The 27,955-nt window shown below is 40.2% G+C and overlaps 1 protein-coding gene across 2 annotated transcripts; it reads left to right on the top strand.

The window, feature by feature from the left end:
* Positions 1–1,063: 1,063 nt before the first annotated feature.
* On the top strand, positions 1,064–27,647 carry st6galnac5b (ST6 (alpha-N-acetyl-neuraminyl-2,3-beta-galactosyl-1,3)-N-acetylgalactosaminide alpha-2,6-sialyltransferase 5b). 2 transcript variants are annotated; one of them, XM_039606571.1, is made up of 5 exons: positions 1,064–1,210; positions 1,795–2,016; positions 19,952–20,361; positions 24,061–24,168; positions 26,254–27,647. In XM_039606571.1, the coding sequence occupies exons 1-5, from the start codon at positions 1,190–1,192 to the stop codon at positions 26,495–26,497; spliced, it is 1,005 nt and encodes a 334-aa protein (XP_039462505.1). In that variant the 5' UTR covers positions 1,064–1,189; the 3' UTR covers positions 26,498–27,647. The 2 variants fall into 2 exon arrangements, with proteins under 2 accessions (XP_039462505.1, XP_039462506.1); XM_039606572.1 differs by lacking the exon at positions 24,061–24,168.
* Positions 27,648–27,955: the final 308 nt, after the last annotated feature.

Raw genomic sequence — 27,955 nt, 5'->3', positions numbered from 1 at the left:
TTCTTGAGGAGATACCGGATGCTTTATCAGTTACATCTTGCTAGTACAGTTCCTTCGGCCTTAATTGTTCATGGATTAAACAAGGTTCTGGAAACATCCCTATGGTTTGGTCCATATTGATTGTAGCTGTAGATTTGTCATCTACACATCCATGATGTAAATCTCCCATTCCACCAAATCCCAAAGATGCTCTGTTGGATTGAGATTGATTTGAGATTGACTACTGAGGGCATTTGAGTGTAGTGAACTCATTGTCACTCAAGAAACCAGTATGAGAGTATTTGAGTTTTGAGACATTGTACAGCCATCAGAAGATGTGTACACTGTGGTCATAAAGGGATGACATGGTCAGCAACAATACTGTGGTGTTTAAACAATGCTCAGTTGGTGCCATGGAGCCCACGGTGTGCCAAAATAAGATCCCCTATGGCGTTATACCAGAAACAGTGAGCCAAAGCTGGATGGATTCATGTTTCCCATTCTTGGTTGACATTAATGACACCTACCGTGGTCTTCTGTTGCTGTTCATCTGTTTCAAGGTTCAACAAGGAACAGAGATGCTCTTCTGCATCTTGGCGGCAACGAGTGGTTATTTGAGTTGCTGTTGTCTTGTTATCACCTCACAGAAATCGAGCCATTCTCCTCTGGCATCAACACATTTTCACCCAGAGAACAGCGGAAATGCTCAGAGCAGCCCATCCGGCATGGAATCAATTAATGCCCAGTTGATGCTTTAATATATCTAACTAAACTAATTTCTGAGAGCTTTGGGGAAACATGGGGGACAGATGTTTTGGGTTGTTTTTTTTAACCTATTTTTCTTAATCATTTGAAGTATTTTAAAAAAAAATACATTCACATGTCTATAACACCAGAGATTAATACATGTGAATTTATATTTACAGAGAAACGTTGCAGGAGTATTACTGTTTAGAAAAGGCTGTATGTCTCCAAGTAACACCTGAAACCCTCTAAGGAAACGGAGGAAAGTCGGGAAGTTGAGTTGTTTAGGACCATGAGGAGCGCGCTGTTGAATGAGGGCTTCCAGGAGAGAACGGGAAAAGAGTAGTGGAGTGTCGTTTTCTTTAGCTGCGCGGTGATCCCAGTAATGCTGCCGCTCAAGTGTTGCATGCTGAAGAGTCCCGACGCCTAGCATGAAGAACCGCTCTGCGCTTGGACAAAAGGGGAAATGAAGATGAAGATAAAAGTGGTAATTATGAATGAAAGCCGTCGGAAGTATCACTGTAATATTCCACTGTGGGGAGCTTTTTTTTTTAATGTTTCTGCCTCTCAGAAGTGGAGTTGCAGATTGAGCTCTTTCACCAAATGTGACCCATTTGCACTTTGCCACATACGCGTAATATTCACAGAGAATAATCCTACAACAGCTCGGCCGTTTAAAGTTTTTTTTTCCTGCGTGTGTTGGGAGTGGGGATGGGGTTAAATATGACACGTCTGAACTGAGCAACCTAACAGTATTTTTGCAGCCTTGTTTTAAAACGTGTTTCCTTGTTGACAGAGCATGTTGAGCGCATTTGAGAAGAATAGCTGGCATTACGTTTTCAGCCTTGCACGAGGAAAGCGCTGTTGTGTTTGCTATGTTGCATTTGCTTTGAAAGCTGGCAGTTAATTAGTCAAAAAGAAAGAAAGACCGAAAAACAATCCTGACCAAAGGTTCAGATTTCATCCTCAAGCTTATGGCTGCGTTGGTCCTGAACTGACTGAACCTTTCAGATCAAGTGCTCTGGCGTGATGTTGAGATTTGTCTTTCTGGTGTTTCACGTGTCCCTGCAGTGCCAAGGGGTTAGTGGCATCATCATCGTTACCATGGTTACCGGCTTTTTGTTGGTGTACAACAGCAGTTCTGGTGACAGATCAGCTTCCTCGTCAAGTTCTTCCTCCTCATCGTCCTCTTACCGTTTGGATGCGCGAGTTCAGTCCACTAAAGCACCGGACAGATCACAGAGACTCCAAACAACATCTCTGGAGGGGTACTCAGGTGTCATGGATCATAAGGTAAATACGGACCATCTGTGCCCCGTGAAACAAGTCAAGTCCTGTTATAGGCGGTAATGATGCTGCACCTGGTTCTTTGAAACTCCAAAGCACTTGCATGCATATTACAAACAGAGATATTATGGTCCACATTTGTTTTTGCTTTTTTGTTTTTTATAAAAGCTGCTTAGGAATTGAAAATGTGCAGGATATAGACCATCTCAGATGTTTAGCAGTAATGTTATCTCACCTGAAAATCAAAAATGAAACTGTTTCCATTTTCAAAGATATCAAAGATATAACATAACACACAATGGCAGTGTTTGGAGTGTTTGGGTCCTTGCCAGTGCATTAGGTGCCTGCACAGAGAGGAGGAGGAGGTGGTTTAGTCCTGGAAAATATATGTTTGGAGGTGAAGTGAAGTGTCTGGTGGCTAAGTGTGTTTTGATTTAGGCACATGGATGCACAGAAACCAGTGACACGACAGAAACTCATGGGTCATAAAATACTGCAGAGTGACAATGTTTGGAACAGAGCAAGAAATTCGAATTCAGCATCTTTATGATGTTTTTGACAAATTAACAGTGCTCCAACCATCTCCATCAGACTCTACATGAAGGAAGGTGAATTCACTCTATGCATTTGGACATCTTTGTAATCGGATGGGCATATTATGAACATCTATCCCTCAGAAAGAACATTGATTGCGCTGATTGCTTTTTTTTTTCTTTTTTTTTACCAGCTGTACCTAATTTGTATTCTGCTGTCATCCAGATAAAGCAGAGAGTAGCATGTAGAGTTCAGGTGTGCACTAAAAATGTCTTTTTTAAAAGTGACTGAAAACTCATTTGTGTATTTAATTTTTGTACTACTTTATGTGCCAGACAGTTTTTCTTTTTTCTTTTTTTTTCAGCAGCAGTGAGGTCTTTTCATTTTAACTTTTCACAATTTCCAACAATAAAAAAGTTCTAAAAAACAGTTAATTAAATTGCTTAACAAATTCCCTTAAGAAAGCAGCACGAGTCTATTAAAGGTTTATTTTGCCCTCAAAGGCTTTTATAATACCATCTGATCTCTTAAGCATGACCTCAAAGTTCTCTTTATAGTTTACTCTGTTGCTTAATTCATAATTAATGTCTTCGGCATGAAATATTTAGTGACAAACGCACTTAAAACAGGGCTTTATATTGTACAGTAGATCGCACAATAATACATACAGAGAAAAACCCAACAATCATATGACCCCCTATGAGCAAGCACTTTGGCGACAGTGGGAAGGAAAACTCCTTTAACAGGAAGAAACCTCCGCACAACCAGGCTCAGGGAGGGCGGGGCCATCTGCTGCGACCGGTTGGGGTGAGAGAAGGAAGACAGGATAAAGACATGCTGTGGAAGAGAGACAGAGATTAATAACAGATATGATTCGATGCAGAGAGGTCTATTAACACATAGTGAGTGAGAAAGGTGACTGGAAAGGAAACTCAATGCATCATGGGAATCCCCGGCAGCCTACGTCTATTGCAGCATAACTAAGGGAGGATTCAGGGTCACCTGGTCCAGCCCTAACTATATGCTTTAGCAAAAAGGAAAGTTTGAAGCCTAATCTTGAAAGTAGAGATAGTGTCTGTCTCCTGAATCCAAACTGGAAGCTGGTTCCACAGAAGAGGGGCCTGAAAACTGAAGGCTCTGCCTCCCATTCTACTTTTAAATACTTTAGGAACAACAAGTAGGCCTGCAGAGCGAGAGCGAAGTGCTCTAATAGGGTGATATGGTACTACAAGGTCATTAAGATAAGATGGGGCCTGATTATTTAAGACCTTGTATGTGAGGAGCAGGATTTTGAATTCAATTCTGGATTTAACAGGAAGCCAATGAAGGGAAGCCAAAACAGGAGAAATATGCTCTCTCTTTCTAGTCCCTGTCAGGACTCTTGCTGCAGCATTTTGGATCAGCTGAAGGCTTTTCAGCGAGTTTTTAGGACATCCTGATAATAATGAATTACAGTAGTCCAGCCTGGAAGTAATAAATGCATGAACTAGTTTTTCAGCATCACTCTGAGACAGGATATTTCTAATTTTAGAGATGTTGCGCAAATGGAAGAAAGCAGTCTTACATATTTGTTTAATATGTGCGTTGAAGGACATGTCCTGGTCAAAAATGACTCCAAGGTTCCTCACAGCATTACTGGAGGCCAAGGTAATGCCATCCAGAGTAAGAATCTGCTTAGATACCATATTTCTAAGACTTTCAGGGCCGAGTACAATAACCTCAGTTTTATCTGAATTAAGAAGCAGAAAGTTAGCGGTGTCAGGAATAGAAATATTGTCCTGCTATTAGTTGCTGCTATTTTTATAATCATCATTAACATTTCAGTATTAATAGTGAGGTTGCAGTTAGATGCATTCAGATGTTCAAATATATGGTTATAGCCTTTATTACAGGTCCAAAGAAGAACCATTTTAAAGGGTTGAGTTGAATCTATAATTTAAAAGTTATTAATGCTTTTATGATCTCTGTGTAGAGGGCAGAGACAGGAAAATACTCTCTGTGCCAAAATGAGACAGGAAACGAAACGCGTCTGCAGAGCATGTTTTGCAGAAGTGAAACCGAAAGCAGAGTGACTGCAAGCCAAAGAGCAGGGTGTTATGCATGTATCGTTGATTAACACACACTTAGTTAGAGGAATCACTGATAGGGGAAAGTTCAGTTAAGGTCAACTAAGGTTCAGAAAAGCAGATGCACGTACAGACAGACAAATAGTGAGAGGTCATGACACGTACGCAGTACACAACATGCACGCGCCCTTGCACGTGTACGCACTCACACACACACCAGAACAGATCTATTTTGGTAGGGCAGAAATGCAGAAGTGTGCCGAGTACTTAGAGGAAGTGCACCCGACAAGCGACAGCGAAGAGGGGAAGCAATCGACCAAACAATGTTTTTAGAGCAATGTTAAAGGTCATGGAACATTTTGTGGTTTGGATTGACGTAAGCTGTACCTTGTCTATTTTTGCAAAAGAGGGGGGCTTTGTTATTGTACCCATATAAAACCTTGTCTCATGATTGTAAGTTCAGTTCAACACTGATTGGGTTGTTGAACTCACACATGTGTTCATTAAAATGCCGTCTAAATTGCACACGCCTGGATCTGTGGTTTTATGGATTCTTCTCTCAACATTGAACCCTAACATTTGGGGGCTCGTTCGTGAGAGAGAGGGAATGTTGGGGTTTTGGTGAGATCCGGGGTCCGTGGTAATTGGACGGGCAGACGGTAATCAGTGGTGAAAGTGAGTAGGCATTCCCGGGCATTTAAAGGTAAGACACTGCCTGTTGAAATATATTTCCAAAAGGTGTCACATTGGGCATGTCAAATTAAAGTCTACTCACTGAAAATTACTGGTAAATGTCTGTTTTTTAATTTTGGTGAAGTTTTCATGAAGTTTACCGGTTGAAGTAATGATAATGAAATGGAAGTTTATAAGTGACAGTACTGAGTAATGAGAATAAAGGAATGAAAAGAGAATTAAAGCAGTTGGACTGCGAAGTGAACTTAGAAGGATAGGGAATTTGGTCATTGTGTGGGGTGAAGCCCGTTGGTCATTTGATCTACGTGTGATGGTCAGTTCGTGGGTTCAAGTCCCTTTATGTCCACAACGGAGATCTGCCTCAATCTTAATCCTGATCCGGTGTAGATTGTTGTTTCAAATTATTATAAATTTTTCTAGGACGACAGCGGCGTCTGTTAAGAAGCGCATTTTCTCCTTGGTAACGCTTGCACCTGGGCAGGACGCTGACCCTTGGCCTACCCTGAAGAGTAGGGATAGTACCGTCGACAGCGGGAGAGAACTTGGGAACCTCTGAAATTGCTAGGAGTTAGAGTCTCCTATTTTTGCGCTTATTGGGTATGCTGGCAAATTAAGTTAGGTTTAGAGATCTGGACAGGACAGTCTGGGACCGCCCTGGTGAATTGAGCACAAAAGTCTGGGACTGATCGGTTGGAGCCGTTATGTTCTATTATCGAAATTACATAGGAGTTGAAAAGGCCTAAAAAAAAAAATCTGTGCAGTTGTAATTTAAGACGTCTGTAATATAAAATATGAGATCTATGAGTAGGATCAGTCTCTGTGTTAGTCATGCACAGCCGGATGTGCACTGATTGTGTGTGTAAATGCAAATGAGCAGCAGTGACGCGCAGAGAGGGTGGTTTCAGTTTTCGAGAGGACTGAGCTTTTGCTAAATGCCTGTATATAAGAGGTTGGTTTTGCTTATTATGAGAGTGTAAATACAGTGTGAATATATTAGTGTGGATGCATAGTAAATGACTGAATTTTGATAGATGTATAGTTCGTGAGCCATAAATGTTGGTGTGTTCATTTTCAGTTATGTGTGTGGGGAGAAGCCGTGAGGATGATGAGAGGTTTCAGTTTTCTTTTTCTTTTTCTTTTGACTTGCTCTTTCTGATCATGGAAGGCATGTCCAAAATACTCGTATGAAAGCGTATTTCGAGTGATTTTAACTGTGTGAGTGCTGTCAGTATTTGATTTGAGTGACTCTGCGTGAGTTCTCTGAGTGAGAGAAAGGCAGTGCGTGTGAGACGATTTATGGCGTCTGAAAGAGGTGAGAACTTTTAAAGGTGTGTATGGAATAAAGGAGTGTGAAATATATTTCTTGGGTGATGAAAAAGTAGGATGTGCTAAAGTTTGAAAGTGTTTTTAATTCAAGAAAACAAAAACAAAGGAGTTAGATTAGTTTGAGGAACAGGAAATATTGCTCTGTGTATCGGGGCTGCAGCAACAGGAAATAGTGAACAGGAACTGTGCATGCCCATATATGGGAACTGAGTGTGTGCAGAAAGAACACAGAGAGACAGACGAGGAAATGGGAGCAAATGAAGCCTTTAAGAAAAAAATGAATATAATACTAATTATATGGTCAATACAGGTGGGCGTCTTTCAACTTTGCAACCTTGAGTTCAGCAGCAGAAAAGTAGATTAAAAGAATTGGGAGAATAAGCCAGTTTTGGCTCGAAATTGTGCGGCTGGATCTCTCACTTTGTCCCTGAAGCGGAGAAGAAGTTCAAAGGACAGTCAATCGCCTGATGAAGACCGATAGAACATCGTGAACTTGAATACAGCAGGCAAACGACAGTGCCACTGATCCATTAACCCTGATGACGACTGACGACCAGCAGCAGCATGTAAGAGTAATGTAACATGTACTGTGAAAATACAGGCTGGGCAGTTGAACAGTGGGATAAAGAATTGTGGAAGAGCACTGGACATTGAGTGATATTTTGCCATGCTGGGACTTAATCTGAAAGAAAGACTGTAAAGAAACAGAGAAGAAGACAGCTGAGTTGAGACTGTGTTTGCTGGAGCTTTGAAGCCCGAATAGGACATTGTGCAGAGAGGACCAGTGAGAGATGAAGCTGGACGAGTTTGACTGCGAGAATATAGGATATAATTGGATTGAAAATTGAAACCTGAACTCATGAATTGTTTAGGATGTCCACCATAGCATAACAAAGAGGTAAACATTAGAAAAGGTAGGAATAATGAACGAAAATAATTGTCATTACCTTAATGAATAGAAAACACACATACAAATTGTTACATGTGAGATTATTTTTGAAATGAATCAGAAGTGAGATAGTTTGAATCTAAAGCTCAGTGGTGAAATGCATAAATTAAATATGAATATATAGGATGCAATGAAGAAACAGCTTACACGTAGTGTACATTAACATGAATACATCGCAAGGCAACGAAGAACTCAATGAATTAATTTAATGAAGAAGCAGTTTACACCCAATTAACATAAAATGCAGGGAAGAACACGCTTACATGCATGGCATAATTGGTGTTTCTGATCAGAGATAGAGAAATGGGTTATTTAACCACTGGTGATAATAATGAAAATGTCTTAGTTTGTTATTTTCAGGGGTAAAGCAGACCCAGGCCAATTCTCCAGATGCAGGAGTCTGAAGAAATTACAGGTTAACATGAATGGATATGTTAAGGCAAGTTTCTGGTTGAATTGTTCACAGCATGATGTGTCCAGGAACCTGAAAAGCAAGCCCCAGCTCCTGGCTGAAGACCAGGAGGGCGGTAATTTAAGGTGGGAAATCAAAATGTGGGTTAGTAACTCGGGAAAAAGAAAAACTGACTGCTTAACTGGAGAGTTGGGAAGAAGTCTGGGAGACTGTGAAGTCATAGATGCAAAATAACATATACCCATACACACACAAACAGAAAATGCATTAACCTTATAAAGACAAGCTCCTGAAGCTTAATGAACAGATATTGATTAAAAACCTGGCTAAGAACATAAGCATATGCAATGAAGATCTGCTTGCTGCTTGTATGAGTGAGAGAATGGTGTGAATGGTTAATACAATTGATGGAAAGATTTAAAATAGATGGAAAAACAAAAGAAAAGTGTCTATAAGAGTGACTCAGGAGTGCTCTTGCACTGATTTATCAAAGTAAGTGATTAGTATAGAAAGAAAATGAAAATAATTCAATAACGTGATAAAGTTTAAACATGTATTCCTCTTGTTAAGTTGGCTGTTGAGCTGTGGGTTTATGCAAATTAGCTGGAGTGAGTGAGTGACAAAGACACTTCCTGTGTGCGTGTGTGTCGGAGGCTTTCGGTTCAGTTCAAGAGAGAGCAGTGGCTGTTGAAGAGTATTGGGAGAAATATATAATGGTAAAGTATCAGGATATTTGATTACGGTGGTCAGGTCTGTTCAGAGGGGCAGATTTGGACAGGAAATTTATAATTTAAGGATGATATGTGGTTGAAATTGGTTTTTATCTTGTGCTGAATGAAAACGGTCTTTGATCTTTTGACGAGGTTTTCGTGTGTTGAACGGGTGAAATTTAAGATTGTTGAAGATTTTTGAGGTTGTTGTTTTATTTTTAATAGAGGGAGTTTTGATAAACATGGACATGTCTAAAAGGGCCCATAGTTTTTATAACAGTGCACTTAGAAAAAACCTGTCAGGTGATTTTGTTTTGTACTTTGAGGAGCTAATAATCAGCTCTCTTTTTCATTTTTGTTCTAAGCAGGCCTGGAAGAGAGTGAACGGACGGCGCTGACAAAATTACCAAGTACAAAAATCAGGTGGGCTTTACAGAATTATAATTGATTACAATCAGAGACTGATTGGCGGCAAGTCTCTGTCTAAAATGGATTGTATCGATTCAATCCAGTCAAAAGTATAGAGAACTATTTTCCTAAACAGGAAAACGAAATAAAACGAATGATAGAGCTCATTTTGCTGATGTGGAGCATCTGATGACGTGCGCAGGAGGCTGCAGATCAGCAAAAATATCATGTGTGAATGCATGTGAGTGAATGTGAGTGACTGGACTAAGGTGGGAATGAATAAATGTGGACAGATTTATCATGTGAGGAAAAGAAAGGGATGCTTTGTTTTGCTTTTGCCATAGGCAGGACAAGTGGGAGACTTAAATCTGGGAGGCTGATTTTGGGATGCTGATGTTTGCTTTGAGAAAATTTCTTTTACGGGGTTAGATTATGGGATTACATTATATTGTTGGGAGAATGCTAAATGCTAAAAGGAAACATTGTTTGATGAGATTCAAGTTACCATTAACTGAGGTAACTCAGGATTAATAACTGTTCTGTTCAAGTTTATTTTTTGTTATGACATAGACGGGATCATAAAGGGAGAGTTGAGTATGAAATGTAAACTACAGGTTTTGTTTTCAGGAAGTTCCAAGGATCCAGACCTTGCATGGAGCAACGAGTTGGAGAAGATTTGACATGATGATTAAATTGATTTTGTTCTTTAAACACAGGTTTTCAGGGCTGAAGCAAAACACCGGAGAGGAGAATTGCTGAGCGGTTCTGGGAAATGAAATGACTAACCTTTTTTCCTTTTAATTTGTTAAGCTTGGGTGGAGCATGTTGAGTTTTTTGCCACATGAGATGTGTCAAAAAAGAGAGGGATTTAAGATTTAATTTGTTTAATTTGAAAGGGGTTTTACTAGGATTTTATAATGATTGGGGTTGTTTGATAATCTAGATATAGTAAAACTGAGGATTTGTTAAAAGAAAGGATTAAAATGAACTGAATTAGGTTTAGAAGATAAAATGCGGTGTTCATAAGAAGTTGTATACAAAACTTAAAGGGGAAACTGTGGGAATAAAGGATATGCTTTGGGGAAAATAGTGAACATTTTATGAGTAGAAAATGTGGGATTTTTCTTTTTGATTTTTAGGATAAGTTGTAACAGTGACATAATGCTAGAATGTTGTTATAAGGTAGGCTTTAGGGTAGAGGAGAGCTTTTTATGAGGATGTTAAAAGTCTCGCTGACTCAAATGAATAATATTGGAGATTATATATGTAGAAATGATTTTTCATACACATTGCATTTTGGTGCCTTTAACGGAGTTGTGGCTCAGAGAGTCGCCTCTTGAGGGTCATAAACTTTTGGTTAACGTTATGATTAGCCAATCTACTGTGAGAATGACCTGAGTTTTGAAGGATTGCACACGCTTACAGACATACAGAGTTCATCAACACACAGGACAGTATTGATTTGAGGCCTAGGGCCTGAAATTCCTTTAGCTTTTAACTGAATTTGAGTTGGCCCAATAACAAATGACAGAAAGAGGAACTGAATAGGAGTTTTGCTTGTAACTAAACTGAGTGACATATAAAATATTGAGATAACAGATGCAGCTCTAACTTAGTCCTCTTATATAAAAAGCAGTTACAGAATACAGAAATACAGAAAACAGAAGCAAAGGGAGAAAGCTCATATATTTTGGTTAAGTCTGATAAAGTTTAAGTTAGAAGGAGTCATTACATTAAAAGCAGCAAAATGAAATAAAATGATAGATTCAAACAGGTTATTACCCAGAAAATGGGAGTTCAAAATACAGTTAGAGTTCAGCTTTTAGCTATGATGAAGTTTATCTAGGAGCAATTAACTAGGTGCTTACACTTAGTGATTAAAGTGGTTGTTTTTTCTTTGATCCTTTTAGTAGAATAAGCCCTTATAATGATTTTATGATGATTTTGCTGGTGAGAGGTGACTTTAGATGAGAGGCACTTGCAGCAGCAGGGACAGTTTTGTGCACAGGATGTTGATGATCAGATAAGGAAAAACAGGAAACGTATGACAGCAGTGCTGTAAGACTGTTAGAAAGCTGTAGATTGAGATGAGTGATGTTTAAGATTATATAGGAATAAAAGTCAAAACCAAATACGAAATTAGGTTCATGTTTTGAGAACAATCGAGGAACAGAGTAACTTAGAGCATAGTAGGGAGAAAGTGTTTTGTTTCCTTTGCAGGTGGCCAGATTTCCACTAGAGTGGGACCCAGAAGAGGAGCAGAGACCACTTAAGCATGAAGTGTTCTCAAGTGGGAGCGGGCATTTTATAACTAAGACCACCTAGATGACATGAGGTTGTCTGATTTGTTAAGTCACAGGATGCCAAGAGAGGGTCAGAGCTAAGAACAGTGATCCTAAATGTCCATGATGTCTGGGATGGACAGGGGAGCAGCTGAATGGGCCAAGGAGTGACCCAACACACAGTATGGTGACCTCTTGTGGTCAAGAGGTCAAGAGTGGGAGTGTCAGGAATAGAAATATTGTCCTGCTATTAGTTGCTGCTATTTTTATAATCATCATTAACATTTCAGTATTAATAGTGAGGTTGCAGTTAGATGCATTCAGATGTTCAAATATATGGTTATAGCCTTTATTACAGGTCCAAAGAAGAACCATTTTAAAGGGTTGAGTTGAATCTATAATTTAAAAGTTATTAATGCTTTTATGATCTCTGTGTAGAGGGCAGAGACAGGAAAATACTCTCTGTGCCAAAATGAGACAGGAAACGAAACGCGTCTGCAGAGCATGTTTTGCAGAAGTGAAACCGAAAGCAGAGTGACTGCAAGCCAAAGAGCAGGGTGTTATGCATGTATCGTTGATTAACACACACTTAGTTAGAGGAATCACTGATAGGGGAAAGTTCAGTTAAGGTCAACTAAGGTTCAGAAAAGCAGATGCACGTACAGACAGACAAATAGTGAGAGGTCATGACACGTCGCAGTACACAACATGCACGCCGCCTTGCACGTGTACGCACTCACACACACACCAGAACAGATCTATTTTGGTAGGGCAGAAATGCAGAAGTGTGCCGAAGTACTTAGAGGAAGTGCACCCGACAAGCGACAGCGAAGAGGGGAAGCACCGACCCGAAGACAATGTTTTTTAGAGCAATGTTAAAGGTCATGGAACATTTTGTGGTTTGGATTGACGTAAGCTGTACCTTGTCTATTTTTGCAAAAGAGGGGGGCTTTGTTATTGTACCCATATAAAACCTTGTCTCATGATTGTAAGTTCAGTTCAACACTGATTGGGTTGTTGAACTCACACATGTGTTCATTAAAATGCCGTCTAAATTGCACACGCCTGGATCTGTGGTTTTTATGGATTCTTCTCTCAACATTGAACCCTAACAGCGGCCATCCAGGTCTTTATGTCTTTAAGACATTCCTGCAGTTTAACTAATTGGTGTGTGTTACCTGGCTTCATGGATAGATAGAGCTGCGTGTCATCTGCATAGCAGTGAAAATTTATGCTATGTCTTCTAATGATGCTGCCTATGGGAAGCATGTATAATGTAAACAGAATTGGTCCTAGCACTGAACCCTGTGGAACTCCATAGCTGACCTTAGTGTGTGAAGAGGACTCTCCATTTACATGAACAAATTGGAGTCTATTAGATAGATATGATACAAACCACTGCAGCACAGTACCTGTAATACCTACAGCATGTTCTAATCGCTCTAATAGGATATTATGGTCAACAGTATCGAACGCAGCACTGAGGTCTAGCAGGACAAGCACAGAGATGACCACTGTAATCTTTTGGTCGTGTAAGCGGCACCTTCAGCAGTAATATAGTACAAAGGCCCAATTCTCTGACCCACTGCATTATCACAGGCTCGTCTTTGAGATAGATGGAGCATTCACACAGCATTATGTCTCCCCTCGGTGAGAAAGATATACAGCAGGACACAGCAGAGTGGAAAGCATGCTGCAATGCTCAGGCAGCACTGGACAGGAACGGATTTGGAGAAAAAAAGTTTTGCTTAGTGTTCACCTTACACTGCTCAGCGATCAATGAGACGAGAGTGTGAGAGTCATGCTGCTTTGAAGAGAGGATTGATCCTGCTTAGGCCTGTTGGATTCGTCTCTGTGCTATCTTGAGTAAGCTTGATTCTAAGATCAGCGCTTCTCTGAGATGTTGAAACAGTAATCATATCCCTTTAAAGCAAATGAAAAAGAATCATTTATCTCAGATTTTGCAGGTAGTCTTAGGAGAAATGAATGCAAGCTGCTTCACTTTGGACTTTGCGCGTGGGCACTTTATTATTCATGGTCTCTCCTGTTCATCCAACCCCTCCTAGCTGACAGGTGATTTGTGATGGATCCACACTGCGACAGTTTCATACTGCTTAGTGTCACTCTGTACCTCCCTCCCATGGGGGGAGATTCAAGCTCTGCTGCTGCTTCATCCTCTGTCAGAGCCCAAGAATGACTAACCAGAGCAGACCTGCTGCAGGATCTGTGGAGTGGGTGGATCCTTCCGTATAGTTCCTTTTAGGGTCATCTCAGGTCTGCTGCTGCTTCTGGTGGAGGGAATCTTGGCTTTGACACAAGTGTGTGTGCAGACACAGAGACACACACCATCACACAGCACGAGTACACTCACGCAGACACGCTGTTAAAATTTTATGCCCCCATCAGAGCCAGAGATGCTTGGGAATGTGAGAAAAGCTCTATCTGGTGTGCCTGCTGGACCCTGATTATTGCCTGTATTAACTTATGTGCATATCTTGTTCACATGGGCTGTGATTTCACTAAGGTGGGTGGTGGTCTGTGGCGGCTTTGCTCATTTATGCATCACCCAAGAGGTGGCAAAACACCCAGCACACATTAATCACTAAGACTGTGCTGCCTCATGTAGCAGAGGGGTATAGGCTTAACATTTGGCTTTCCTCTCTTCTCATTTCATTGCTTAAATGTGTGAAAAGAAAACAGCAGCGTTGAAACCCACAACTCTCCGTACTGCAACATCACACATCAGAGTTATGGTGCATATTTGTGTGGAATAGTTTCTCATTGTATTTCTCTCTGTATGACTTCTGCAGCGTCTGCAAGTTTTCTTTTTGGGAGATTTCTGCCTCTAGTATGTGTTTCTTTTCTTTGACGTGTTGCAGTGATTAGCGCTGCTGACTTGAACAGATTCTTTCACACACACACAGGTTAACACACTCTCGCTCCATTCTTCTGCTTGGCCCCTCATCTTCCCAGCCTCACTGATGTTTTGCCGATTCGAGTTAAAGAGATGTTGACCTTTGAAGAACTGTCAGCAGAGCCAATCTACATTGGCCTTTATAGTCTCTAATCACAAAGCCGGTGTGAAAGCACGAGTGTGGACTGTGTGCCAGCGCAACTTTATGATGTACCTACTTATTATGGGCAATGCCTCTTTGTGCTCTGACAGCTTTTAATGCAGCCAGCCTGGGAGGAATGGGTGCCATTATAATGCTGCAAACTTATTCTGTCTTTACCTGTCTGACGTTCAATTTAAAGCCGTCTCGTAGTGTACAAAGGCAGCTTATATTAACAGTCAGCGTGTGAAAAAAGCAGGAACAAAATAAATTCAGCTCTTTGAGCTCACTTAATGGATGACTTAGGATATACACATTTAAATTCAGCTCAAGGTAAGGGAGCACTCCTGGTAAAACAGGCGATATTATCAGCTATAACACTCAGAATGATAATACAACGCCTAATTTGTTGTCTAGTTTTTACTGAAAAATTAGGCGAATAGCAATAGTCACGAGGAAATCATAAATATCACCAGAAGAAAATGATTTTTTGTCTCTTCTCTCTCTCTTAGTTGACTTGAGCAGAAGAAGAAGACAGGTGCTGTTATTGTCTTAACTATTTCCTCAAATTGAGAACAGATTTGGAATTGCGACCTGATTGTGTGTCATTGGCAGGAGCTTAATGAGATGTCTAGAGGAACTGTCGGGAGGATTTCATTGTAATTAATTGGTCTCTGGGAAAAGAAAGCAGCACTGATCGTGAATCCCTCATGCCACAGAAGAGGGGCTTTTTCCATCTCCTCCTGCTCTCAGCTGAGCCACTAGCCCAATTCTGTGCACTTTGGAAAGTATTCAGTGACAATGTTCAACATCTAAATGATTTTAATTCATTTCTAGAAAACGCATCTCGTTTTTTTCCCACTACTGCTCCTATCAGAGGATGCTACCATGACAGGATAAGTCTTTCTATTGCTCGCTATAATCAGAAATCCAATAAAAAAGTCTAAAACCAAATCAAACAATTATTGTCTGTGCATTCTTTCTGTGTATGCAGAGAGCGTTGTTATTATCTGAACATGATTACAAACTAATTATTGAGGCACACTGCAGATAGCATGTTTCTACAGTTAAGCTTCCATAAGTGAACTTCAAATCTGCAGCTGAAAATAAAATAAATAAAGCCCTAATTATTGTTCTTAAATTGTTTCTGAAAATGTCTCTATGGAGACCACTGGGCTTGAGTCTAAGAGTCAACTGAGATACAATATGGAGTGTGCCCACTCAGTTCTGTTGTTGTCAGCCTATTGCCATAGATGCCAGCAGACACATTACCCTCTAGCAGTCTCTGTAGACTAATACCATTATGATCAGTGCTAAACAGACACCAGAGCAAGTTACCTGGATATCTAACAGTCATATGAACAAGTGCACAAAAAATCTCTGATTGAAGGTAATTCAGTTTCGTAATGTGCTTGGCTAAAACATGCTCTTTTTCCAACCTTAACCCTACATGTTGATCATAAACCTAACACGTAGCTTTACCTAAATCTAAAACAATAACTTAGTCCAAAAGATAAGTCAGAAACTGATGGTGAGAGACAAGCGGGTGTAAATCTTCACGTTCCTTATCTGGGGTTTAATCTGTGGTTAATTACGACAGCAAGAGACATTTTTCCCAGGTTTTCTTCATCACTTCTGTCTGACCTCTAAATATCTCATCCCAAGACTTCTTCCTGCAAGTCTGTGCGATGTAACCTTTTTAAACCGAGCAGGTTTGCAGACATGAATTTGAAGACTGGAGGCACAATAGAAGAAGCTCTTGTTCAATATCAAAGGCTGACTGATGGGGTTTGCTGTGAAAGCAATTATGATCTTGGGTTCCCCTGGGAAGTGTATAATCAGGATCATACTGATTAGTCTGGAGTCAGTGAGTGGGCGGTAATTGACTGGGACTGGAACCAGAGCCGTACTCCGAACTGCATCTTCTTGTCCTGCTCTTAACAATATGGACCTCATTAATCCAGTCAGCTTCACATCATGTTTCAGTGAACAGCCTCGGTTGAAATTAGTGTCTTTTTAGGTCATGTTAATGCAGGAAAGCGTATTGCTTTAAAGGTTGTGCATTATTGATCAAGGTAGACAACCTTCTGTCTGCATAATAAAGTCTGAATATGGGTGCGTAGGAGTCAGCAAGTGTTAAAGTGATGGTTGTTTCATGAATCAAAGGACAAATCAAAGGTAATTCAAGGCTGATTATGAGTGAAAACTACTTGTAATGAATTCCATTCATTTATTTATCCAGTCACTAGTCTGTGGGTTGCACCTTCAGCTGCCTGGCCTCTGAAATATTCTGCTTGTGATTTTGAAAGCCAGTCTCGCTGTGATACAGGGTTTATAAGTGCCTATTTCCCAGCAACATCAAGCTGTCAGAAGCTCTGGGAGCGAAGCTGGAACTTCAGCATCACTGTCAAGGACACTTTTATTATTTCACAGGCACTTTAAACTATGACACCAGCCTGGCAACCTTCACTTGACTTTCACTTGTTTAACACACCTTCCTGACTTTTAACATTATTATAATTTGGATTATGCTTTGGAGTAATTGCTTGGACAGTGCTTAGGGGAAAATGCACTTTCTCTCTCTCTGTTGTCTGCAGAGAAAGAAAGACCTAAAAGGACTGTGATTCTTCCCAGCCAAGACGGGGAGGGTGTGTTTGTGCAACCAAGTGTGTAATTTGCTCCTACCTACCTGATATTGAGAGAGCGCGCACATCCCAACAGGGATGATTTTGGGGGGGGGAAGTCTGCTGGAGAATGGAAATGTGATGAGTGTTCCTCTGCGAACAAAGACTTATTGAGTGTGTTTGTTTGAAGGAATTCCAACTAGTTTTGGATCTAGATGTTTTTCAGACTGTTGCAAATTCTTGCCAGAGAAACGTGATCTCATTACATATTTTGGGGCTACATTGAACTCGCCACACAGATTTACAGACATCTCCAGACATTGCTCTCCTACACACAATTACAAAGAGACACACATGCACACAAGGCAATCATTCAGCGTGGGGTCACAGAGATAGTGGGGGTGTATTATAAATATAGCTGTGGTAGCAGTGCAGCCTCTGGCGCTGGTAAAATCACCTGTCTGCACACATACACACACACACACACACACACACACACACACACACACACACACACACACACACACACACACACACGCAAACACATTCCCACCTCAGAACCTGATGGAGTGTGAAGTACCGAGCACAGTTCAGAATGCCAATGTAGCTCTCTATTAGGGTGGGGAATAATTCATGTGAAGAGTCTCTGGGTGTTTGCTGTCGGATCATTCAGTCTGAGCTCGCATTTTTCAAGTTTGAAAAACCTGGTTGGATGCCACAACATGAATACCTGGTTCATACAATTCAAGCCCAAACAAGCACTCTTCACTTCAATGCTGCAGAAAGAAGCTTGCATGAACAGGATTTTGACCAGTGCATGTTGTCCCTGTTTTATGTTTTTTTTATTTTAAGTGAAAACTGCTGAATAAATGTGTGATGTTGATAGAAAATGAAAGCACTGTGTCAAATAGCCTCTGCACTATACTGTCAACTGTTTAAATAACAGACAGAGGAGCCCAATACAAATCTAACTGCTTGATTCAAGACCTGTCTGGATGCAGCCGAATCATAATCAATGATTGAAAGGGCACTACTTGAATTTGCTTTAAACTCCAGTGGTAAAATCTTCACTTTTGCCCAAATCTCAAAGATGCTTTATATGCTTCAAGCTTGCTTAAGCTTTTCGTGGTTGCCACTAGAGATGGACCGATCCGATATTACGTATCGGTATCGGTCCGATACTGACGTAAATTACTGGATCGGATATCGGAGGGAAATAAAAAATGTAATCCGATCCATTAAATGTCAAAAAAGCACCTCACGAAACTTGCAACACCGCGTAACTCGGCTCATAACCGTAGCACGTCTCACGTGATAGAGCGGCTGTGTGTATTTGGAGCCTCGCTACCAAACCAGCATTTCATCTCCCAGAAAGTTATCCCAGAGAGAAGTAAAGCAAGTGTGTAAGTTCATCTCTGAATTTTTGTAAAGCATTCCCATGTTAAGCTTAACAACCGATATATGGAGCGACTGCCTCTCTCTCTCTCCCTCCCCTTCCTGCAGCTACTTCAATCGTGAAACTGCTTAACGATCAGCTGATCGGCTTTTCTGTCGCGAGTCCGTCTCTCTTCTTTGTATTTGGCCCACTTTGCACCAGAAAGAGGAAACCAGCGGCTGAACAACAGCAGCACGTTTAAGCTTGATAAGCTGTTGTTAGAATTTATTTAATATTACTTTCTACACCAGGATCCTTTTCTACGTAGCTGACGGCTGGTAACTGTGCAGGGGCGGATCTAGCAAAGTTTAGCCAGGGGGCCGATAGGGCATTAACAGGAAAAAAAGGCACAAAGACATACTTTTCTTTCTTATTCTCATTTAAAATACGTGGCTTTTAATAAATAATTATCTGAATCTTACACCCAAAGTTTTAATCTCTGATGTAAAATGTATAGAAGTCCATTACTGTATATAGTAACTATTAAGTCTAATATACCCTAGTAAGCTATAGTACTTTTTCCTTTGGGAAGGTACCATCTGTGAATTCTGCAATTCTGTTGAAGAAAGATGTTGAATCTATTTAATTCTTGAAAAATAATTTATTTCTGTGCATTTTTTTTCACCCTGCATCAAATTAAAGTTGATTACATCGATTAAGCATCATGAGGTGGAGGGTGGGGGGTGGTTCCCTATTAGTTAGGTTGCTTAATATTTCTGCTAAGTACTCTTTAAAAATACCAGAATAGGGAGGATGGAGTAGGTTTAAGTTTATTAGATTGATCAGTGTTGCTGAACTATGAAATATTTTGGGTGCAGTGTATTTTTTGCATACAGGTATAACAGAATAGCTTTAGTGTTATTGTTTATTTAAACTTGAGTATGAACTTATACAAAATGCAGCAAGATATTAAAAAACAGTTTTATTGATTAAAAAACACACTATATCGGATTCATATCGGTATCGGCAGATATCCAAATTTATGATATCGGTATCGGTATCGGACATAAAAAAGTGGTATCGTGCCATCTCTAGTTGCCACATTTTAAAATCAAGCAGAGCATCTCAGAAAAAATAAGATTTGACTTGATCGTATCTCATTTCCCACATTTAAATATGTCAACAACTACTGAACGCAAATATTGTTGGTTTTTGGTTCTCAAAGGCTAAAAAACACTTTTTAACACACTTTTTATCTTCATGTGTTTAAGATACATTTTCAATCATGTAAGTAAAAATAATACAGTATCTTGCACATCAAGTTGGGATCTCGCTCTGAAGCTACATCTGGTTTTACGGAGTGCCAGAGAGATTTAAACTTACTGATCTGAAACTGTTAAGTCCATCTGCAACTTGTGGTTGGATTTTTCTCTTCCACCACTTTGTCTCATTAGATAATGTGAATGAAACTGCAACAATGTCTGACTTTTTCCCCTTTGAACTTCACAGCTGCTGAAAATGCACTGCAGGACTTGTGCCCTGGTGACCAGCTCTGGGCAACTGACAGCGAGCAAGAGGGGCGAAGAAATCGACCGCTCTGAGTGTGTTATTCGTATGAACGATGCTCCCAGCCTCGGGCATCAGCAGGACGTCGGTCGGCGCACAAGCCTGCGTGTTATAGCTCACTCCAGCCTGCAAAGGGTGCTGCGGAGCAGGCAGGAGCTCCTCAACATGAGCCAAGACACAGTGTTCATCTTCTGGGGACCAAGCAGTTGCATGAGGCGTGATGGAAAAGGCCATGTTTACGACAACCTAAAGCTTTTAAACCAGCTGCTACCCAAACTTAAAATCTACATTATTTCCAGGATCAAGATGCTGAAGTTTGATGAACTATTTAAAAAGGAAACTGGGATTGACAGGTAAATATTCACATGATGAGTGAGTTTTATATTTTTGGGACTTGAATGAGACAAGATGGAGAGGTGAAAAGAAATCAAGAGACACACAACACACAAAAGAACTGTCATTAGTGTTTACATTTAAGGGGAATATATTCCAAAGATAGGTAAGAAATTAGTATAAGTGCTTTCCAGTTTTTTATGTACAGAATTCAGTACACAGCAGATGTATGTTTTTCATAAGCAAAGGCAGGAGTAAGGGATTCCTTATTCATTATTTTTTGTTTTGATGCATAAACGTAAACACAGTTTAAAGAATGCAAAAACAACAGGATGCACCAGACACTGATATTACCTTCGAGATGTAAAATACAACTTGTGAACAAACTCCAAACCTACCCTGATTGTGCAAACAGGATGTGACGGATATATGAGCTGAGCGAGAGGCTGCGATTTGGATGAGGCTTTAATGAAGAGCTGCAGCAGCTCCCAGACATGCCAGAACCCTTTGATACATGTGACTCAATCTTTGTAGATGTAACTACGTGAGTGGCTGACACCTTTGCCAGCATTCGTGATAGTTTTGGCAATCTCCCCTCAGGAATTTGCTGACATCTGTGAGTCCTTATATTGAGGCTATGATCATCATTCGCTCGCTGATCTGAAAACTGGAGAAAAACAAGTAATGTATGGGAAGAATCCATGCTATAAACTGGCTAATCACAACCACTGCAGGCTGTGTTAATGTGACATGTAGTTACATTTCCAGGGAGCAGCACATCAATTCAATTCAATTCAATTCAATTCAATTTTATTTATATAGCGCCAAATCACAACAAAAGTCGCCTCAAGGCGCTTTATATTGTACAGTAGATCGCACAATAATAGATACAGAGAAAAACCCAACAATCATATGCCCCCCTATGAGCAAGCACTTTGGCGACAGTGGGAAGGAAAAACTCCCTTTTAACAGGAAGAAACCTCCGGCAGAACCAGGCTCAGGGAGGGGCGGGGCCATCTGCTGTGATTGGTTGGCGTGAGAGAAGGAAAACAGGATAAAGACATGCTGTGGAAGAGAGACAGAGATTAATAACAGATATGATTCGATGCAGAGAGGTCTATTAGCACATAGTGAGTGAGAAAGGTGACTGGAAAGGAAAAACTCAATGCATCATGGGAATCCCCGGCAGCCTACGTCTATTGCAGCATAACTAAGGGAGGATTCAGGGTCACCTGGTCCAGCCCTAACTATATGCTTTAGCAAAAAGGAAAGCTTGAAGCCTAATCTTGAAAGTAGAGATAGTGTCTGTCTCCCGAATCCAAACTGGAAGCTGGTTCCACAGAAGAGGGGCCTGAAAGCTGAAGGCTCTGCCTCCCATTCTACTTTTAAATACTCTAGGAACAACAAGTAAGCCTGCAGAGCGAGAGCGAAGTGCTCTAATGGGATGATATGGTACTACAAGGTCATTAAGATAAGATGGGGCCTGATTATTTAAGACCTTGTATGTGAGGAGTAGGATTTTGAATTCAATTCTGGATTTAACAGGAAGCCAATGAAGGGAAGCCAAAACAGGAGAAATATGCTCTCTCTTTCTAGTCCCTGTCAGGACTCTTTCTGCAGCAAATGCTGCAGAAAGAGGATTAAAAACATCCTGATTATTATCAGGATGTTTTTAGGACATCCTGATAATAATGAATTACAGTAGTCCAGCCTGGAAGTAATAAATGCATGAACTAGTTTTTCAGCATCACTCTGAGACAGGATATTTCTAATTTTAGAGATGTTGCGCAAATGGAAGAAAGCAGTCTTACATATTTGTTTAATATGTGCGTTGAAGGACATGTCCTGGTCAAAAATGACTCCAAGGTTCCTCACAGCATTACTGGAGGCCAAGGTAATGCCATCCAGAGTAAGAATCTGCTTAGATACCATATTTCTAAGATTTTCAGGGCTGAGTACAATAACCTCAGTTTTATCTGAATTAAGAAGCAGAAAGTTAGCGGCCATCCAGGTCTTTATGTCTTTAAGACATTCCTGCAGTTTAACTAATTGGTGTGTGTTACCTGGCTTCATGGATAGATAGAGCTGCGTGTCATCTGCATAGCAGTGAAAATTTATGCTATGTCTTCTAATGATGCTGCCTAAGGAAGCATGTATAATGTAAACAGAATTGGTCCTAGCACTGAACCCTGTGGAACTCCATAATTGACCTTAGTGGGTGAAGAGGACTCTCCATTTACATGTACAAATTGGAGTCTATTAGATAGATATGATACAAACCACTGCAGTGCAGTACCTGTAATACCTACAGCATGTTCTAATCGCTCTAATAGGATATTATGGTCAACAGTATCGAACGCAGCACTGAGGTCTAGCAGGACAAGCACAGAGATGAGTCCACTGTCAGAGGCCATAAGAAGATCATTTGTAACCTTCACTAAAGCTGTTTCTGTGCTGTGATGAGCTCTGAAACCTGACTGAAACTCTTCAAATAAGCCATTCCTCTGCAGATGATCTGTTAGCTGTTTGACAACTACTCTTTCAAGGATGTTTGATATGAAAGGAAGGTTGGAGATTGGCCTATAATTAGCTAAGACAGCTGGGTCTAGAGATGGTTTTTGAGTAAAGGTTTAACTACAGCCAGCTTGAAGGCCTGTGGTACATAGCCGATTATTAGAGATAGGTTGATCATATTTAAGATTGAAGAATTAATTAATGGCAGGACTTCTTTGAGCAGTTTTGTAGGAATGGGGTCTAAAAGACACGTTGATGGTTTGGAGGAAGTAATTATTGAAGTTAACTCAGAAAGATCAATTGGAGAAAAAGAGTCTAAATGAACATCAATGGTACTAAAAGTAGCTGTAGATAATATTACATCTGTGGGATGCATCATGGGATTTCATCATCAGTGTAACGTTTCAGAGGCATCTACAGATATAACATACCTCCAGTGTACATTTTATGCAAAGGTATAATTTTCCAATGGGAAAGGCTAACAAGTGTATGCAGCTGGTTGGCATCAGGAAGTGAAGTGCTTGCACTGTAGTCCCAATCCTGCATCTCAAATAAAATTATCTTTAATATTGCATTAAAAAGTAATAACATTCTAAAGAAACAGCTCACAAAAGTCTTGGCTGGAAAAAAAGAATACATTTTATCATCAAACAATTCAAGCTGGGTTACCAAAGAGGTATACACGTTCTTTGCTTTTATAGAGAATATGAAGCGGAGGCACGTTTCCTGACTTTTAACACATGATAATTGTCTCTTTGCATACGCGGGACAGGCAAAGTGAAAAATGGCTGAATGTGACCTCGCAAAAAAGACAAAGGCAGACAAAGACACCTCACTGTCGTGAATGCAGCTATTCATCTAAACTCATTTGCATGTGAACAATAAGCCAACAGAATGAAAAACGGAATAAAAATGTTGCATTTGAATGGTAATCCAGTCACTTCTGCTCTCGTGTAGCAATAGCCGGTGTCAGAATGAATGTTTTTATGTATTTATTTTATTTTCTATTCTATTCTATTTCTTTTTTTTAACAGCCCAGGTATCAACTGTCACACAGTTGGCTACAGGGTTTCCTCTTAAGCGACTGATCAGATGAAATCTAAAAAATATGATTTTACCGTCTTTAATCTTTTCTGAACAGGCAGTAAGAAGGAAGTGCGCTCAGTATATTTTTGTAAAAATGGTAAGCTTCTCTTTTCTTCCAGGAAGAGTTCCAACTCCTGGTTGAGCACCGGCTGGTTTACTATGGCTATAGCCCTGGAGCTGTGTGATAGGATCAACGTCTATGGCATGGTGCCTCCTGATTTCTGCAGGTAGATTCCTGCAGTTTCTTTTTCTTCTCCAAATATTTATTAGCTTTGCTTCATTTTTTTTTTTAAACTTAGCATTCCTTAACTGTTGGAAGATTAATATGACATGTAGATATTGATTGATAAACCACCATGGCAAAAACATAAATCCATCCAATTTAAATATTTTGGTTTTTAGCAATATTGTGTCAGTTTATAATTGGGTAAAAAGCCAGCAGGGTTTTTATTTTATATTATGAAGTAAAGACCCTACCATTCTAAAATATGATATCTTTTTTAGTACCAAGGCATGTGATAGTAGTTTTAATAGACTACAAACTATTATGTAATTACTGTATAATAGAGCATTGAAAACCTATGATGAAATGACACATTATTATTGGCAATGTTTAATTTTACAGACGTACAGTTATTTAGTCTTGAAAATCTTGTTAAATACATGAATTTTTGTCATATTTGTCAGATTTTACACAATATGGTTCCTCCACTATTTAGTCGGTTTATTACTAATAGGATAAACAAAAAACAAATGGAAAGAAGTCTGACGTTACAGGACTCTATTATTTCTTTGAGGAAGAGCTCTTTTGGTCAGTCTGCATTAAATGTAAAGGTGTGTAAGAGTGGAGCACTGTGTCAGCGTCAGAGAGCAGAGTAATACTTTGAAATGCCAGTTAAATAAATTAATAATCAGTTGATTGATAAGCAGATTGTAAGCAGTGAGTTGGTTATTCTCCTATTGCCAGCTTGTTTCCCTTCACTTTGGGGCTTTTGGTATGTTTTCTTTTTCTTCTTCTCCTTTTACTTTTTACTGTTTTTAGGTGCCTTTTAAGATGTAGCCAGGGACCACATGTTTAAATTATCCCAAGGCTAACTCTTGTGTCTTTACAGCAATGTTTATTAAAAAAAAAAATATTTAGATAAGCTCCTTAATCATCTGAGCATTTGAACTGCAGCACAGCTTTTGCTAAATTAGCCCTGTGGTAAGTACAATATGGAGTCATTTGGTGATGGTAAGCTAAGTACCGAGTTTCTCACTGTTTTGCTCTTTTCCGACTCCCAAAAGAAATATCAGTGTTCCACCATATTTAACATCTACTAACTAGCTTTGTCTAATGGGTGCAGTGGGTTCGGAGCTGCACAATGCAGCAGAAAACAAGACATACCAATCCGCCGAATGCATTGTTATTAGAATTAAATAATTGTACTGAGAGAGAGTGTGTCACACATGCAAGTGGTTATTTATGGAAACCAGACAATTAAAGTGATTTCATATGCACACACTTTTAACCCTTATTCACTGGTTTGTGAGTGTTGTTTTCTCCTGAGCATGGAGTTTTGTCTGTTAAAATATGCATTGAGATGCTTTATCCTCACGGCAGGTTCAGTTTGTCACTTCCTGTTTCAGCCAGTGGGCCAAATAGTGCATGAAGCAAATGGAACAATTCTTCTGTTTTGTGCTGCAGCCTCACTCTGTGATTTAGTGTGTGCCGACACCACTGATGTTTCCACATAAAATCTTGTCTAGTGCATCTTTAATGATGTCTTCCAACTTGTAATGGTAATATAGCATTTACTCCCTGCAGTGGCAACTTCATGTGTCTGTTACTGCCTTGCAGTCAGGCTGCTGAACGACAGCACCACTGAAAACATCTTCACATTTTACAGTGAAATAGCGCTACTGAAAATATACTGTACAGGTTTCTATCATGTGTTTTTAGCATTTAAGAGACACCGGAAAATTTGTTGATTTTATTTTCTGACATTTGGCCACAATGACAAGAACACAAAGAACATTTTGAAAATTCATGGCACTCTCACGTGTCACAGAAAGCTCCTCCACTGAGCTTGGTGTAAGCGTGAGTGTCAGATGAATAGGAGAGTGTGTAATGAACATTTCTGTGAGTGCAGATTCTTCTGATCTTTCTGTTTTTCTTTGTTCCTTCTTCTCTTTATTCCCCTCTCCGACTTGTTTCTTTCCCCCTCCCCAACCATGAATCTCATAATTACACACTATTTCGACATCCCTCCTGTGCGCATTGGCTTTCATGCTATTTCATGGCTTCCTCCTCTCTCTTCTCGCCTGTGTAGATCCTCCTCCCATCCTACTGTACCATATCATTACTATGAGCCCTCGGGGCCCAGCGAGTGCTCCATGTATCTTTCTCACGAGAGAAATCGGCGAGGAAGCCACCACCGTTTCATCACAGAGAAGGCAGTATTTGCAAACTGGGCTCGAACCCGTGACATCCACTTTTACCAGCCAAACTGGAAGCCCTCTCCCATCGTCACCACCGTGAATGGCTCATACACTGCAAATCCAGCCGGATCCTGAAATGCACCCCAGAGACACCCCAGAAATGTGAAATATGTGTGTGGATGATTTTCAGCGTTCAGATTCCCTCTCTGGCCAGTATGAATACACAAGACAGCAGCAGGACAGAGCGAGCTGCTTGTGGCTGTTAGCCGACTGTCTAAGCAGCTTGGCAGAATGGGATCATTGCGTAACAGCAGCACAAAGCCTCAACAATGCTTTGGAAGTGTAACTCTAAAAGGATGAATTTCATACTGGAATCAAAGCCATGAAGGTTGTCTCAAGTGTGCTTTTTACACAAAATGCTGCTTTAGTAACACTTGAGCTGTCAGAGAGGAAACGGGCAACAGGAAAACAGTAAACACTGAAAAAATGGGTGCACGGCTCATTTATTTCTATCAATTAAAATGGAATAAAAACTCTTCCATATGACGCTAACGTCATGCCTTCAGTGTTGTGCTGATGACGCATAGGATAGTAGTAGGCTAATAGACCACTTTACTGCTGGTGTTCACTGATGATTATGTCTTCAGATTCACCACGCATCTGAAATTGTGAAATACCATGCTTACCTGCTATTTTTTATGCACAGGTCCATTCACGCGTGGCGAGAAAAGAAGGGACTATATTCATCATTTTCATGAATAATAAACCTAGCTTTATGATTTTCGACTAAAGTGATCGGAATTCATGAGACACTTCACTCACAAGCACAAATGTCAGCTTTATGGTGGATGTAAAAGCGTATCCTCTTGGGATATAAATGTCTGCGACAAATTTCACAGGAATTTATCCGATAGGTGCAGTCTGAATGAAAGTGGAGGACCAACCAAGTAACAACGCACGGCTGGACTGGATTTTTACATTACTGAGTTGGATCATTTACGCTCTCAATGTCTGTATTTCCACATTCCTGTAAGAAAGTCATGTATAGTTTGCCAATATTTGGCAAGATTCATTAAGTGTGATGGAAATAAAATTCTTGTCACAAACATGGCACAGTACATCATGTGTAAATGTAATCTACCCTCGATGGAAATCATATTTAGACACAGTCCAGTTTATAGAGACATGTTAATTAGGTCTCATTTTGCTCTCTAGCTCTCTGTAACAGATTGCCCCTCAAGAAAGCCCTGCCAGCCCATGTGTCTGATACTCGAGGCCATGATTTGTTTTGTGATTAAATCCAAATGTCAGAACAAGTCCTCAAAGGCTTTTTCCTTGACTACCAGCCAAGTCAGCTACTCTACCACAGATAAAAATGATTATATCAAAGTGTCCTGAGCAGCCGCTCCGGTCTTGACCCACAGGCTTCTGTCTTCTTTCTGTTCAGCATACCAATAGAGGGAAACTGGATTCTAGCTGGGCATGATATTGACCTGTCCAACCATATCTCCTGGGTTAGGGGGAGCAGCATGACTACTGCAGAATTCAAGGTGTTTCATCCCGCAGAGGTGGCCTGCAAAAAAAAGGCAGAGT

This window comes from Oreochromis aureus, linkage group 23 (assembly GCF_013358895.1).
Source record: "Oreochromis aureus strain Israel breed Guangdong linkage group 23, ZZ_aureus, whole genome shotgun sequence".
NCBI classification, from domain to species: Eukaryota; Metazoa; Chordata; class Actinopteri; order Cichliformes; family Cichlidae; genus Oreochromis; species Oreochromis aureus.
This window is presented reverse-complemented; position numbering and strand designations above follow the sequence as displayed.

Bases quoted from the DNA above. Each gene is read 5' to 3' on its own strand.
- st6galnac5b (XM_039606571.1), top strand. From the start codon at position 1,190: ATGAAGATGAAGATAAAAGTG. The intron at 1,211-1,794 runs GTAATTATGAAT...GTGTCCCTGCAG, and splicing joins TGAAGATGAAGATAAAAGTG to TGCCAAGGGGTTAGTGGCAT. The intron at 24,169-26,253 runs GTAGATTCCTGC...TCGCCTGTGTAG, and splicing joins GTGCCTCCTGATTTCTGCAG to ATCCTCCTCCCATCCTACTG.